At 44.0% G+C, this 14,382-nt stretch overlaps 2 protein-coding genes across 5 annotated transcripts in view; both read left to right on the top strand.

The window, feature by feature from the left end:
• XPO7 (exportin 7) overlaps window positions 1-3,222 on the top strand; it is an 87,150-nt gene extending 83,928 nt beyond the window's left edge. Inside the window, exons 27-28 of the mRNA XM_082403045.1 lie at window positions 461-588; window positions 1,614-3,222. Coding sequence (XP_082259171.1) covers window positions 461-588; window positions 1,614-1,707 — 222 coding nt within the window. The 3' untranslated portion in view covers window positions 1,708-3,222. The remainder of the gene's footprint in view (window positions 1-460; window positions 589-1,613) is intronic.
• Window positions 3,223-6,832: 3,610 nt separating this feature from the next.
• The window catches only part of NPM2 (nucleophosmin/nucleoplasmin 2), a 20,115-nt gene continuing 12,565 nt past the window's right edge, over window positions 6,833-14,382 (top strand). The window contains exons 1-4 of one of the 4 annotated variants that reach the window (XM_082401733.1): window positions 6,833-11,243; window positions 11,604-11,684; window positions 11,844-11,929; window positions 12,096-12,221. In XM_082401733.1, coding sequence (XP_082257859.1) covers window positions 11,627-11,684; window positions 11,844-11,929; window positions 12,096-12,221 — 270 coding nt within the window. In that variant the 5' untranslated portion in view covers window positions 6,833-11,243; window positions 11,604-11,626. The other 3 variants (XM_082401736.1, XM_082401735.1, XM_082401734.1) reach the window with 3 other exon arrangements.

Here is a 14,382-nt window from a genome sequence, read left to right as displayed (position 1 = left end):
GGAAAGTGGCCCATTTTCTGAGCATGTCCTATTCATGCTCTGAACAGCATATAATCACTTAACGGTTAGAAGTCAGCACCTGTGGCAGTTCAGACAAAAGGGAAAGGATGAGGAAGTGTGACAAGAAGAGAAGATACCTAGAGATCAGAGCACCTAAGGCCTAAGTTCTAGTTCCAGCTCTGCCGTAAACAGACATAAGTCTAGAGATTCCTATAAAAGAATCTGGATCAGATGACCCTCATAGCATTTACAAATTTAAAATTCTAGATTGTTAAGTAAGATAAAGATGTATTATCCTACAGGTGCTTGCTTGAACTTTAAAAAACACAAGTATCCAATTTTAATAGATATTCCATCTCTTGGAGGAGAACACTCCTTCCACTCTGCAGATGATGGAGGGCTAGTCAGCCTTTCCCCATCTTCTCTCCTTACTGCCCCCCCCCCCCACTTTGCCCTACAGTATTTTTCTGACCTAAGGAACAGTATCGTGAACAGCCAGCCACCAGAGAAGCAGCAGGCTATGCATCTGTGTTTCGAAAACCTGATGGAAGGCATTGAGCGAAATCTTCTAACGAAAAACAGAGACAGGTGAGTGTAGAAGGCTCTGGCAAGAAACCCTAGGCAAGTGTTACTTTTCAAATCACTGAAATGAGGGAGACTCCTTAAAAGTCTTTTAGAGGCCGTCTAAAGCAGTACTGCCCAATAGAAAAGCAAGCCACAAAGTAATTTTAAATTTTCTAGTTGCCACAACTAAAAAGGGTAAAAAGAAACAGACAGCATTCATTTTAATATATTTTATTTAACCCATGTATCCAAAATAATATCATGTCCATGTGTAATCAATATTTTTAAATTGAGAATTTCAAGATTCTTTTTATTGTACTAAGTCTTCAAGATCCTGTGTATTTTACACTTAACAGGGCATCTCAATTCATATGCTACATTTTCATCGGAAATACTTGATTTGTATTTAGATTTCGTAAAACTTACAGTTGCAATTAGATTCCCATACTCAAGTGTTCCAGACATACTTAGAAGTTGTCCAATAACTGAATTGAACGTCAGGTTTTTCTAAATTGATTTTTAAATTTTCTTTAATTTTAATTAATTTAAAATACGGCATTTTAATTAAGGTGCGATTGGGGAACTGAATTTTAAATTTCTTTTAATTGGATTCAGTTCCTCAGTTGCACTGAGCACAGTTCAAGTAGTCTACAGCCACGTGTGGCTAATGGCTGCCATACTGGACAGCACAGGTCTCTTGGCATTAAGAAATGAGACAGCTTCATCCTCTCCCAGCCCTCACTTCGTGAGGGTTACTTCCCGTCTCTATGTCAGTGAGGCTCCTTTTGTGCTGCCATGAACCCAAGGTGATCCTCAGAGCCCCAGATTTGACCAGATCTCGAGGCCTGCCATGAAGTTGTCAAGTAGAAAGGGGTGCAAAACTAGCCCAACTTTCCCTTAAAGTCTTAAGACTGAGATTAACTGACCTTAGAAACAGAACCGATTCATACGTTCTGCCTCTCAGTAGCCACTTGTCTGCTAGAAACGTTTTAGGCAAAGATCTTTCCCTTCCACCCTGCTCCCCCAACCTACATGCATCCTCTCTGTAGGTTCACCCAGAATCTGTCGGCATTCCGTCGAGAAGTCAACGACTCGATGAAGAACTCCAGTTACGGCGTGAATAGCAATGATATGATGAGCTGACACCTCCTTGGACTCTACCTGTACAGAGCAGCGTCCCTTTGGTCTGGCCCAGAGGGGCGAACAATTACAACGGAGAGGGCCTGACTGATCCTGGCCCCCTCCTCCAGGGGTGTGGGGAAAATGGCAAAGGTCAGCTAGCTTCTTCCCCAGGGAATAGGGGTGTGAGTGCACTCACTAGGGGGGCAGGGCGCTGCTGGTTCCTGGGGGATTGGGTGGGAAGGGTGGTGGGAGGAGATAGAGACACAAATGTGTGAGACTCCAGCCCCCTCCTCCTGGGGCCGCCCACGGGGAAAGAACCCCAGTGTCCTGTCACAACCTGCCTTGTATAAACATGTACATTTTTTCATAACATTTTGAACAAGGTTTATATTGACTCAAGTTTAAAAACAAAGTGTGACTGAAAAATTTTTACAGAGTCTAGTGCACCAATGCTGATGTGAGGGGTTATGTATGCGAGTGAGGAAAAAATGTGTATTCTGGTGGCCTGAAGCTTTACTGGACGAGGATGTGTGAACGTGCAGAGATATATTTAGTGACACAGTGTAGAGAGGCAAAAAAAAAAAAGAAAAAAAAAAGTAAAAATTCCAAATGTATATTTTTTCTTATTACCCTTTCCTTGCCCCCCAAATTATCACTTCCTGTTACTGTATCACCCTTGTTATTAGGAACTCTAAGCCATGCGGAGCACCATCCCTCCCCCTTCTACCTAGATGCTGCCCTAGGTCCCTTGGCCTCTTGCGGTGACAGACAACTCCAGCTAAAAGTGTTTGGTGTTCTTAGCTTCCTCCTCTTTCCCACTTCGCTTATCCCCATCCTCAGACATACGCCTCTTGCTTTTAAAAGCCAGATGTAACTCGATGATTTAGGGTTCTTGGTCTCTGTACAAGTGGAGACCAGAGAGAAGGAATTGAGCCAGTTGCTCTCCTGCTGAGCGATTTGGATGAGGTCACCTGAGGCCCAGTCGTGTGCGGCCAATAACTTTTAGTCTTCCCCAGCCCTTGAGGCAGTGTGTGTGGATGTGTGCGTGTGGATATTTATATATGTACCCTGCACTCGTGAATGTATGAACTGGAGGAAGTTACTACAGCGGAGGGGTTCTTAATAACAAGGTCTGCCTAGCATGAAGTATTTAACATTCTCCCACCCCTTTAAAAATATACATTTTTATAAAATGAAAACCATAATAAATGTTTTGAATATTAAAAAAAATTAACCTACGGAGGAAAATTAATGGAGAAAGCTATTTGCCTTGTACTTTTTCCACAATTGTTGCTGCTAGTTGTACGCATCTCTAGTTCAGCTCTTGCCCATGGGACACTCATCAATTAGGTTTTTTTTTTATTTCTCTCCTCTGCCCCCAGAAACAAGCCTGTTAATTTTTTTTTTCCTTCTCCTCTGGCGACTGTGTGGTGAATCCTTTCTTGCGTGATCAGGTCGCGGATAGACTTGTAAGGGTGTTTGCTGCATACAGTGTAAGCATTGTGACCGCCAATAAACTTCAGTGGTTTCTACTGACCTGGTTTCAGCAATCAAGTCTAGTGTGTCTGCAGGGACATGTCTCACTCTGCACTCAGGAAGATGTTTGAAACATGCATTCCTAAAAGCCAATGGGTGACAGGCACCCCTCAACCTTGTGAAATTAGCTTCTCGTTGGACTAAGTCTGACTCAATGTCTTTTAAAAACAGGATTCGTTTAGTTGATATATATCTGTATATAAAAAATATGCTGGGTCCACAGTTATAAAAGTGAAGCCACTTTACGAGCTTCCAGGTGGTAACCAAGAAAGAAGTAATAATTGCAGAAATCCCAGTTTAGTTAATGTTCTGACATATGCTCCTTAATGTGGGCTGGGTTTCACTCATTAGACCCCGACAAGTTCAAGGATAAGTGTTATCCCCTAAAATACCTGGCAGACCTCAAGAGCCAGAACTGTCAAATGAAGAACACTGCCATGAACAGGGACTGTTTCTCATCCCCCATGCTATGTAGTACCTAGGTGTAAAAGAATTTAGTTGCCAGGAACACTGAAAATTATTAAGGTTCTGCGACGCCTACCTGTACCTTAATGCAGAGTTAATGATCACAGATTCTAGAGAGCCACTCTTGTCCACTAGACATACTGCTACCTTTGTCTGCTGTTTCAGTCTCTGGCCCAAAGTTATTTCACAGGCCCAAAAAAAAAAAAAAAAATGTATTCTAATAGCTTTAAGGCAAATAGAATTGATTCATCTTAGCCAAGTCTATCTCTAAACCTAATAGAAAATGGTCAGGCTGCATTAATATGCAGAACACACCAGTCACATGTTCCAGTGACCTGGAATTCTAATTCTGCAGTAAATAAGACAAAAAAATAACTTTCTCACGGGTACTTGAAGAAGAAACCCTCTCCCCCAACTATCCTGAGCTGCTGATTGACCAGCAAAACCCCATACCCCTCCCTTTCCTTCCACAAAAACAATTTCAGAAGAAACTCACCAGAGGTGGTGTCTCCTCAGTGCAGCCCTAAGGACAGTCCAGTCATGACTAACTGCCGTAGGTAAAATCTTCCCCAACCTCATCAAACTTTTTAAACAGTGAAGCTGCTCCTTTCTTAATTGACAGTTATAAGAGGGTTACCCAGAAAACAGCCTTGCTTTCTGATCAGTTATCAGCAATTTCACATGACTCAACCTAGTAAATGTGACTGTATTATGTATGTATGTATATACTGGTTTGCTGGCTCTGCCAACAAATAGGGTTATTTATTCCCACTAAAGTATAAATCAGACAAAGGATGAAGGATCAAATTTTAGGTTTTTAGATTTTAAGAAGCAAGGACTTTCAGCCAAGTATCATTTTTCTAACGACAAATGACAACCTACTAAGAAATAATAGTTTTGTATTCTGCAAACACAAACTTATTCTTCAGAACTTTTTTTCTTCCCCCCAAGTGGAAAAATATTCTAATACCTTATGAAGTTTCAACCAAGTTGAAAAACAGACCACTTTTCAAAATATCCATGGTCATGGGGTAAGATGAATTAACTCTAGAGAGCCAAAACACCTCTCTATATCCTATCTACCACCAGCCAACCCTCCCTCCACCCAAGATTTTTAGCTAGATCTACAAACGTTAAGTTGCCATGTGAAGCTACCCAAGTGCCAAAGCAGAAAAGGAAAGCAAAGATAATTACAGGGAAACTGCAAAAGCCATAACTGATTAACAGGGCCTGGAAAAATGTAAATGACTGTAACTATTTTAAAGTCCTAGTTCTTTAAATATTTTTAAAGTAAACTTGAAAGGATAAAAATGTACTCACCAGCCATAATTAATACAACAACCAATTAGGTGGTAAATAACATCTAAGAGGATTTTTGCCTCTGTAGCGTGTCTCCTGGGCCCATCATATCTATTTTGGGTTTCTTAGATACCCTGGAATTCACTGGTCAGCCACTTTTGTGTATTTCAGGTCAATGGGTCACTAAACAAATCAGCTGCCAGACAGTGCGACATCAAATGATCAGAATGGAGGATGAAATCAAGCTTGGAATATTATGCCCCCTTCCTCAGAAAACCCTATGGTTCTCAGAACTGCCTGACTGGTGCTGTCTGTTCATTCATCAGCATCCACTATAAGACAGATATCTTTTTGAGGGTCAGCAACAGAAAAGAAAACTAAACAGAAAAGCAAAAAACATCATTTGCAAGGCAAATTCATTGCCACTCTTCTGTGTAAGATCCCTCAACAGTACAAACTGATTCCAAAACAGTATAGTGAACAATACTTATACAAGCACCGTACACAGTTATACTTTAAATTCTGCTTGACAATCATGAAGACAGACAACTCATAATAAATGTTAAGCATAACAGCATCGCCTGTATGGCCCAAACCATCCCATTATTGGGTTACAAAAGAATGAAGAGTGACAAGTGGGGAATCTCCTAACCCCGGCTATTGGATAACAAATTAAGCAAGTCCATGCATATCTGGATTCAAGGTCTGGAGGACAACCAAACCCAGGATAAAAACTGATTAACTGGACAATGGATTTGGCCTTATGTAAAGCTCGGAGGGGCCACTCTTCAGCGTCTGATAGTAGTGAAAGGGTGGGCAAAGGTAAGAGCAGTACCTTCGAAGTCAGAACCCACACCATATCTCCTCAGCTCTAGAAGACTGAGGACACTGCAGTGAAAGTAAAGCCTCCTCAAGGCTGAATTAGTTCACCTGGAAAATTAGTGGAAATGAAACTACTTTTCAGTTGAAGTATGTAACAGGCCATCATCATTTCTATTTACCAGGAAACCAGTTCCCCACCCTTTAACACCTTGCAGTCTGGGACATGTCACAAAGCAAACAAGTCATAACCTACCAGCCAAGTTGGGTGCAGGAGAACGCTTCCACCCAACTAGGCCGCTGCCACTGCCATCTCTTCCTCCACCTCCTACCTCGTGCCTTTAACCCCGTCTGCAGGGCCCTCTCCTCTCGGTCTAAACTTTCTTGCCCGTTGCTCACCTTTTCAAACCCAAAGTAGAGTCCCACTTCCTCTGTGAAGTCTCCCCCTACTGTCCCTAAGTCTCACGGGTTTATCTGAGTTATTGCAAACCCCACTCCCTCCTCCTCGTCCCAGCAACCAAAACGTGCTTCTTAGGAGCCGGGGCCACACGGAGAAGATCATAATGAATGAAAGGATGTGTATCTGGGGCGTGGGAGAGTCTACAGAAGATGGGAAGTGGGAGTTGGAGAGTAACCGCACCTTCATTTGGGTGAAGCCCCTGCAGAGCGAGCCCCGGGCTGCCTGCGTTGAGCGGGTTAAATTCACATCGTTACCACAGGCCTCTACCAAAAGGAAAAGAGCAGAAGCCCCTGACACCAGCCGCACGCCCTGCGAAGGAAAGAGAAAGAACTCACCCCCAACCCGGCACAACTTCCCAACAAGCCCCCGCGCCCCGGAGGTGGTTCGGGGCGTTCCTTCCGTCCCCGCCGCGCCTGCGCACACAGGCCCTCGCCCCAGGCGCGTCCTCTCCGTGTCGACGCTCACCCCACTTCCGCCGCTGTGCGCAGGCGCAGTCATAACTCCTTCCCGCGCCGGCCGGCTGTGGGGGCAGCTGAAAGGAAGGCTGGTGTCCTCTGTGGTTGCCGGGGCGTTCTTCTTGGGCAAGGCCAGAGTTGGGCCGTGTGCCCGGTGGGGGTATCCACGGTGATAGTCACAGAGGCACTGTTCAAGGACTTGATCCCTGGATGGGAAGAACTCAGGGGAGTGGGCAAACAAGCTGAAAAGGTTGATCATTGCGCGCTCTGTTTGCTCTGGGATAACTGAGGAGCCACCAAGAGGAGCGTTAACGCAGGAACGAGCTAATCGGAAGAAGACAGGGAAGAATACTCAAGCAGCGCAAAAACCCTGAGGCATGAAACATCTTGTACCTTTTTGAGAGCTGCAAAAACAGCATGACCGGAGGGAGAGTGCAGTCCTCTACGTGTCTGGATGAAGGGTGGGGCACAGGAGGTTGGGATTTGATCCTAAAAGCCAGTAAGTTTGAAAGCAGCCTAGTGACCAATCTTTAACTCACCAACTAGTGAGTAATAAAGATTTGAACCAAGACGAGGGCTGTGGAGAGAGAGCTGGGAAATACTGGGGTCGAGGGGTGGAATCAACAGGACTTTGGGAGGGTACAGGAAAGTGGATTGTAGTATGATTCAATTGTAGTATGCTTCTGCTTTTTCAAGCAGAGCACCTGGAATTCAACAAAAAATCAGAAAATAGAAGAGGGAACACTCCCAATCTTTTCATGAAACAAGCACTCCCTGATACCAAAATCAAAGACATTATAGAAGAAAAAAAAAAAACTTCAGGCTGATATCCTCATGAACCTGAATGCAAAAATACTTAACAAAATATAAACAAATCAAATCCAGAAATATATAAAAAAAAAGCATAATACATCATGACCAAGTGGGATTGGTCCTAGAAATGCCAGGTTGGTTTAAAACATTCAAAAAATCAGTAACTGTAATTCACCATATAAACAAAGGCGAAAAAGCTGGTCCTTTCAATAGATAAAGAAAAAGCATATGGCAAAATTCAATACTCATTCATGATAAAAAATTCTCAGCAAACTAGGATTAGAAAGAAACATTCGTAAAAAGGCATCCATGAAAAACCTACCACCAACAACATACTTAAAGGTGAAAGACTGAATGTTTCCCCTAAGATGGAAAACAAGGAAAGGATCACCACTGTTACCACTTCTATTCAACATTGTACCTGAGGTCCTAACTAGAGCAAATAGGCACAAAAATAAATAAATATACAAATAAAAGGCACACAGATCAAAAAGGAAGAAGTAAAACTGCCTTTATTCACAGATGTCATGATTTGGGGTACAAAAAAGCTACTGGAACTAATAAATGAATTTAGCAAAATCAGAATACAAGGTCAGTATATGAAAACCAACTGTATTTCTATATACTAAAAGTAAACTATTAGGACATGAAATTTTGAAGTATATACTATTTGCTATAGCATCTGAAAACATGAAATACATAGGAATAAATTTAACAAGAGATGTGCTGGATCTGAACACTAAAATCTGTGAAACATCGCTGAGAAAATTAAAGATCTAAATAAATGAAGAGATTACAACGTGTTCATGCATTGGATGTCTCAAAATCGGGATGACAATTCTCCCCAAATTGAACTATGCATGCAACAGGATGCCAATAAAAATCCCAGAAGGCTTTTTCTTTTTCTTTTTTCTTTTTTTTAGAAACTGGAACAAGCTGATTCCAAAATTTATATGAAAATGCAAAGAATCTGGAAGAGCCAAAACAGTCTTGAAATAGAAGAACAGAGTTGGAGGACTCAACTACCTGATTTCAAGATTTACTATAATGGTACAGTAGTCAAGACAGTGTGGTATCAGCACTAGGGTAGACAGACCAATGTAACAGAATAAAATCCAGAAATAGACCAACATATATGGTTAATTGATTTTTGAAATGCCAAGGTAGTTCAATAGAGAAAGAATAGTCTTTTCCAAAAATGGTGCTAGAGGAATTAGATAACCACTTAGGAGGAAAAAAAGGAACCTCGACCCTTACCAAACACTATGCACAAAAATTAACTTCAAATGGATCACAGTTGTAAAAGTAAAAGCTAAAACTACAAGGCTTCTAGAAGGAAACAGGAAAAATTTTAATGGGTTAAGCAAAGATTTCTTAAAATACCAAAAGCATAAGGCATAAAAGAAATATTTGACTTCATCAAATTTTTAAATTTCTGCTCTCCAAATGATACCATTTTTTTAAATGAAAAGACAAGCCATAGACGGGAGTGAAAAATCTTTGGAATACGTATACTTGACACAGAACAGGCATCCAAATATATATAAAGAACCACAATTCAATAAGAATAGCTCAATTTTAAAACGAACAAAATATTTGAACAGGTATTTTTGCAAAAGAAGATACACAAATGACCAATAAACATTTGAAAAAATACTCAACATCATTTGTCATCAAAAAAAGATAAATAAAAATCACATGTCACTGTATACATCCACTAGAATGTCTAAAATTAAGAAGACTGACAATGCCAAGTGCTGACAAAGATGTAGAGCAACTGGAATTTTCACACATTTCTGGCAGAAGTGCAAACTGGTACAGGAATTTTTAAAATAGTTTTACAGTTTCACATAAAGTTTAATGCACACCAAATGATCCAGCAATTCCACTCCTAGGTATTTATCCTAGAAAAACTAAAACATATATCCATGCAAAGACTTGCTCTCAAATGTTCATAGGATTTTTATTCATAATAGTCCACAACTGGAAACTACCCAAATATCCATCAACAGGTGTTATCAGTCAGGGATGTAGCACAAGGAATTGGCTAATGCAATCATGAGAGGTGGCTAGGCAAGTATGAGATCGGTAGGACAGGTTGTCAGGAAGAGCAGGCTGGAAGCTCTCTGGCAGGAGCTGAAGCTGCAGACGACACAAAACATCTTCAGGGAAACTTCAGTTCTGCTCTTAAGGCCTTTCAACTGATTAAATCAGACCCACCCATGGTATTGAAGGTAATCTTTACATAAAGGCAACTTATTGTAGATGTTAATCACATCTACAAAATACCTTCAATAGCAACTGCCAAATAGAAGGTGTCAGCCACACCCTCAGTTTGATTGAATAACTGGGTGCAATAGCCTAGCCAAGCTGACACATAAAACTGACTAGCACGTATCTGGATATACAAGTTGTGGAGTACTACTCAACAATAAACAGAAACTACTGATACAACAACAATATGGATAAATAAATCTCAAACACATTCTGCTCAGCAAAAGAGGGCAGACCAAAAGACCCCGTATGATTCTACTTATATGAACTTCTAGAACACTCTGTACTAATCTACAGTGTCAGAAAACAGGTAAGTGTCTGATACCAAGTGGACAGTAAGGGGAGGATATTGACTGCAAAGGGAAATGAGAAAATTTGGGGGAGTAACAGAAATTGTAACTTGGCTGTGGTGATGGCCACATGGTGTATACATCTGTCAAAATTCGAATTATACACTTTAAAGTGGTACATTTTTGTATATGAATTATTGCTCAATAAAGTTGGTATTTTAAAAAGGGAAGAAAAAAAAAAAACTGATTCCTGCACAGCAGAAGCTCCAATCAGGGTTGCAGAAAGATAAATCCAGTTCCTCCAGCACCATTTTTGGAAAAGACTATCCTTTCCCTTGACACCTTTGTTGAAAATCAGTGAACCTTATACGCAGGTGAGAAGTCTCCAGGATGGGAATGATGGATACGAATGCAATGAGAGAGATTCCTGGTTATTTCTGTCTCCCAAACAGAGGTGTTACTTGAGGGCGGTGGTCAGCTGAAAACCTTCCTCCTCTTCACTACCCCCCACCCAAACAAACATTTAAGGGCATCACTGTGCTGTGTGAACTGCTGTTTGTGAAATGACTGGCCCTCGTAAGGTCGCTCGCAGTGCCCCGTGGTGTATTCCACCCCTTCCTAGCCTTGGGAGAAGTCATCCTTCTGGAAACAGGGCTCTTCCTCTCCGAGGACCACAGCCCTGAGGGTCAGGCCCTCTGGGCCTGGGAAAAGGCCCGCACTTAGAGGGTAGGGAAAGGACACGAAGAAAGAAGAAAGGCAATGAGCACGAAAGGCCGACAAGGCTGCGCTTCCTACCTGGTAGCGAGGCTTCTCCACGCTGGGTGCTGGGCGGGCTCCGGCGGCAGGCCTCAGTCAGTCCCTATTGGTCAGGACCGTGGTTCTCACGGTGCGGTCCTGCAGCAGCGTCCACCTCACCTGGGCACCTGTTGTTAGAAGTGCTAATTCTCTGGGTCCCACCCAGACCTCCCCCGTGGGAAACGATGGAGGTGGGTGAGGCCTAGCGCTTTGTGTTTTAACAAGCTCTCCAGGTGCTTCTGAGGAGCGAAGAGGAGGAAAGAGTGGAAGAACGGAATGGGGCTGATGAGACACCTCCCGTTGCCCCTTCCCAGGCTTCATAACCGCCCGCTGTGGGCGGCCGGCCCTCAGGTGAGGCCGGGATGAGGCCGGAGGGAGGAAGCCCAAGAGGGAAGCGGTCCGAGGAGGAGCCTATGGCGTGAGCCTCGCCCGCGGAGTAGGGACGGTGAGGTGGAGGAGGGGTCGCGAGAGGGCCGGGCCCCGGGGCCGAGTGGACGTGAGACCGGGCACCGAGCCGCCTTCCCCGCGGCTGCCCGGCGCTGCACCCCCGGGGTGCTGGGAGGGCCGGCGGGGCAGCCGGGCCCCTCGCTCACCTCTCCCGCTCTGGGCGATCTAAGCACCGTCCTTTGGCGGAGCGCTCCGCCTGGGTGTCCCCAGCTCGGGTGTGGGCTGCCTTGTCGGCCGGGGGTTGTAACGCGCCCTTCCTCGCAGCTGCTCGGCCCCCGCCCGGCATCATGAATCTCAGCCGCACTAGCAGCACCTCCGAAAAGGCGACACTGGCCTTGCTCTGGGGTGAGTGAGGCTCCAGGCTGTTCTCGGAGCACCCGGGGGGGCTGGGGGTGCGTCACCGGGGTGGGGGGCGGTTAGGGCTGGAGGGAGACAGGCGCGCCTCCCTGGAGCCTGCCCGCCGCACGCCACGCCACGCCTTCCGCCCTCCGTCTCCCTTCGCAGGCTGTGAGCTGAGCCAGGAGAAGCCGACTTGGACCTTCAGACCCCAGAAGGTGGGGAAGCAGGACTGCACGCTGTTGCTTAGTACGGTGGGTACCCCCCAGCCCCAAGGAGGGGAGGAAGGACGGAGCAGGGAGGGACTTGGACAGCCACAGAGGAGCAGGTGGGGTTGGCCGGTGCCCGCAGCTGGAACAGGGCTTGCCTCCTCCGCCCTCTGGGTGAGGAGGAGCCCTGCTCGTTTTCCACCCCTCTCAGATTTGCCTCGGGGAGAAAGCCAAAGAGGAGATGAACCTCGTGGAGATCCTGCCCCCAGCAAGCCAGGACGACAGAAAGAGGAAGCCCATCACCCTGGCCTCTCTTCGGGCCTCCGTCCTCCCCATGGTGAGCCTTTCCCTGCGGGCCTAGGACACCCTGGCTCCAGCCCTAGGAGGCCCTGCTCAGGCCTCACCCGCTGCGTGGGGACGGACCCAAAGGTGGGGTACAGGCTCCCGCAGAAGTACAGCCAGTGCTAGAGAGGCATATAGCCCAGGACTAAAAGCTTGGACCCAGGAGGCAGGGAGCCCCGTTTCCATCCTAGTCCACAATTTTTTTGGGGGGGGGGACGGGGGGGGGCCGGCTGAGTCCTAACCACTGGACCACCAGGGAACTCCCTCCTAGTCCACTGTTTACTAGCCGTGTGACTTTGGGCAAGGTAAATAACCTCTCTCCAAATCACATTTTTCAACTGTTTACTGCTGGTGACCAGACAGTGTTGATGATTTACATACTGCTTGTGTATCCATATTGTGTATCCAGAAAGTCTCACTCTAATAATTTATTTTGAGTTTTCTATGCAGATCTTCTTTGTGAGTAATGGCAGTCTTTATGTTGGTTTTTTTTTTTTTTTTCTTTTAAATCCAGGTACACTGGCTAGGACCTCCAGTATAATACTGGATAAAATGATAATGGTAGATGTCCTCGTTTCATTCCTGATTTATCTATTTATTTATTTATTTTTGGCTGCGTTGGGTCTTCGTTGCTGTGCGCAGGCTTTCTCTAGTTGCGGCGAGCGGGGGCTACTCTTCGTTGCAGTGTGCGGGCTTCTCATTGCGGTGGCTTCTCTCATTGTGGAGCACGGGCTCTAGGCATGTGGGCTTCAGTAGTTGTGGCACATGGGCTCAGTAGTTGTGGCTCGCGGGCTCTAGAACACAGGCTCAGTAGTTGTGGCTCATGGGCTTAGTTGCTCCGCGGCATGTGGGATCTTCCCAGACCAGGGCTTGAACCCATGTCCCCTGCATTGGCAGGTGGATTCTTAACAACTGCGCCACCAGGGAAGTCCTGAACATAAGTTTTTATTTCTCTTGAGCGTATACCTGGAAGTGCAATTGCTGGGTCATATGGTAGCTTCATATATATAACATTTTGAGGAGCTGCCACATTGTTTTCCAAAGGAGTCACACCATTTTACAATCTCACCAGCAATGTTTGGGTATTCCAATTTCTCCACATCCTCACCAACACTTGTTTTTGTCTTTGGTTTTGATTAGTCATCTTAGTGGGTATGAAGTGGTAGCTCACTGTGGTTTTGATTTGCGTTTCCCTAATGACTAATGATGTTGAGCATCTCTTCATGTGCTTATTGGCTATTTGTATATCTTTTTTGGAGAATCTTCTTTCTTTCTTTTTGTTTTTTCTTTTTTGGCTGCGTGGTTTGCAGGATCTTAGTTCTCTGACCAGGGATTGAACCCGCACCCTTGGCAGTGAAAGCATGGAGTCCTAACCACGGGACTGCCAGGGAATTCGTGGAGAATTTTCTATTCAAATCTTTATTCATTTTGTAAAACTGTGTTTGAGTTTAATGTATTTTAATATTTGTCTTTTTACTATTGACTTGTATGAGTTCTTTATTTTACATACAAGCCTCTTATCAGCTTATTTGCAAATAGATACCCCCCTTTCGCTGGGTTGTCTTTTTACTTTCTTGATGATATCATTTGCAGCATAAAGTTTTCTGTTTTGATGTAGTCCAGTTTATATGTGTTTTCTTTTGTTGCTTGTGCTTCTGGTGTTGAATCTTAGAAACAATTGCCTAACACAAGGTCATGCAGATTTACTCCTGTGTTTTCTTCTACGTGTTTTAAAGTTTTAGTTCTTATATATAAGTCTATGAGCCATTTTCAGTTAATTTTTGTATATGGGATAAGGTACAGAAATGCTATTTTAAATTTTTATTTTATCATTATTCAGTACTAGTATATAGTTATATAATTGGTTTTTGTATTATCTAACCTTGCTAAATTTGCATATTAGTCCTAGCAGCTTTCCGTTGATTCCACAGAATTCGCTATGTATTTATTCATGTCATCTGTGAATAAAGTCAGTTTAACATCTTAATTTTCTATCTGTATGTCCTGCGTTTCTTTTTCTTGTCTTACTTCACTGACTAGGACATCAAGTACAATGTTGAGTAAAAGTTGTAAGAGCAGGACTATCCTTGCCTTTTACCAGAGGGAAAGTATTTAGTCTTTTACCATTGAGACAGATGAAGGATTTTTGTAGATGT

Source organism: Balaenoptera borealis, assembly GCF_965194805.1.
Source record: "Balaenoptera borealis genome assembly, chromosome: 8".
Classification (NCBI taxonomy): domain Eukaryota; kingdom Metazoa; phylum Chordata; class Mammalia; order Artiodactyla; family Balaenopteridae; genus Balaenoptera; species Balaenoptera borealis.
Note: the sequence above shows the minus strand (reverse complement) of the source record. Positions and strands in the feature narration are given on the sequence as shown.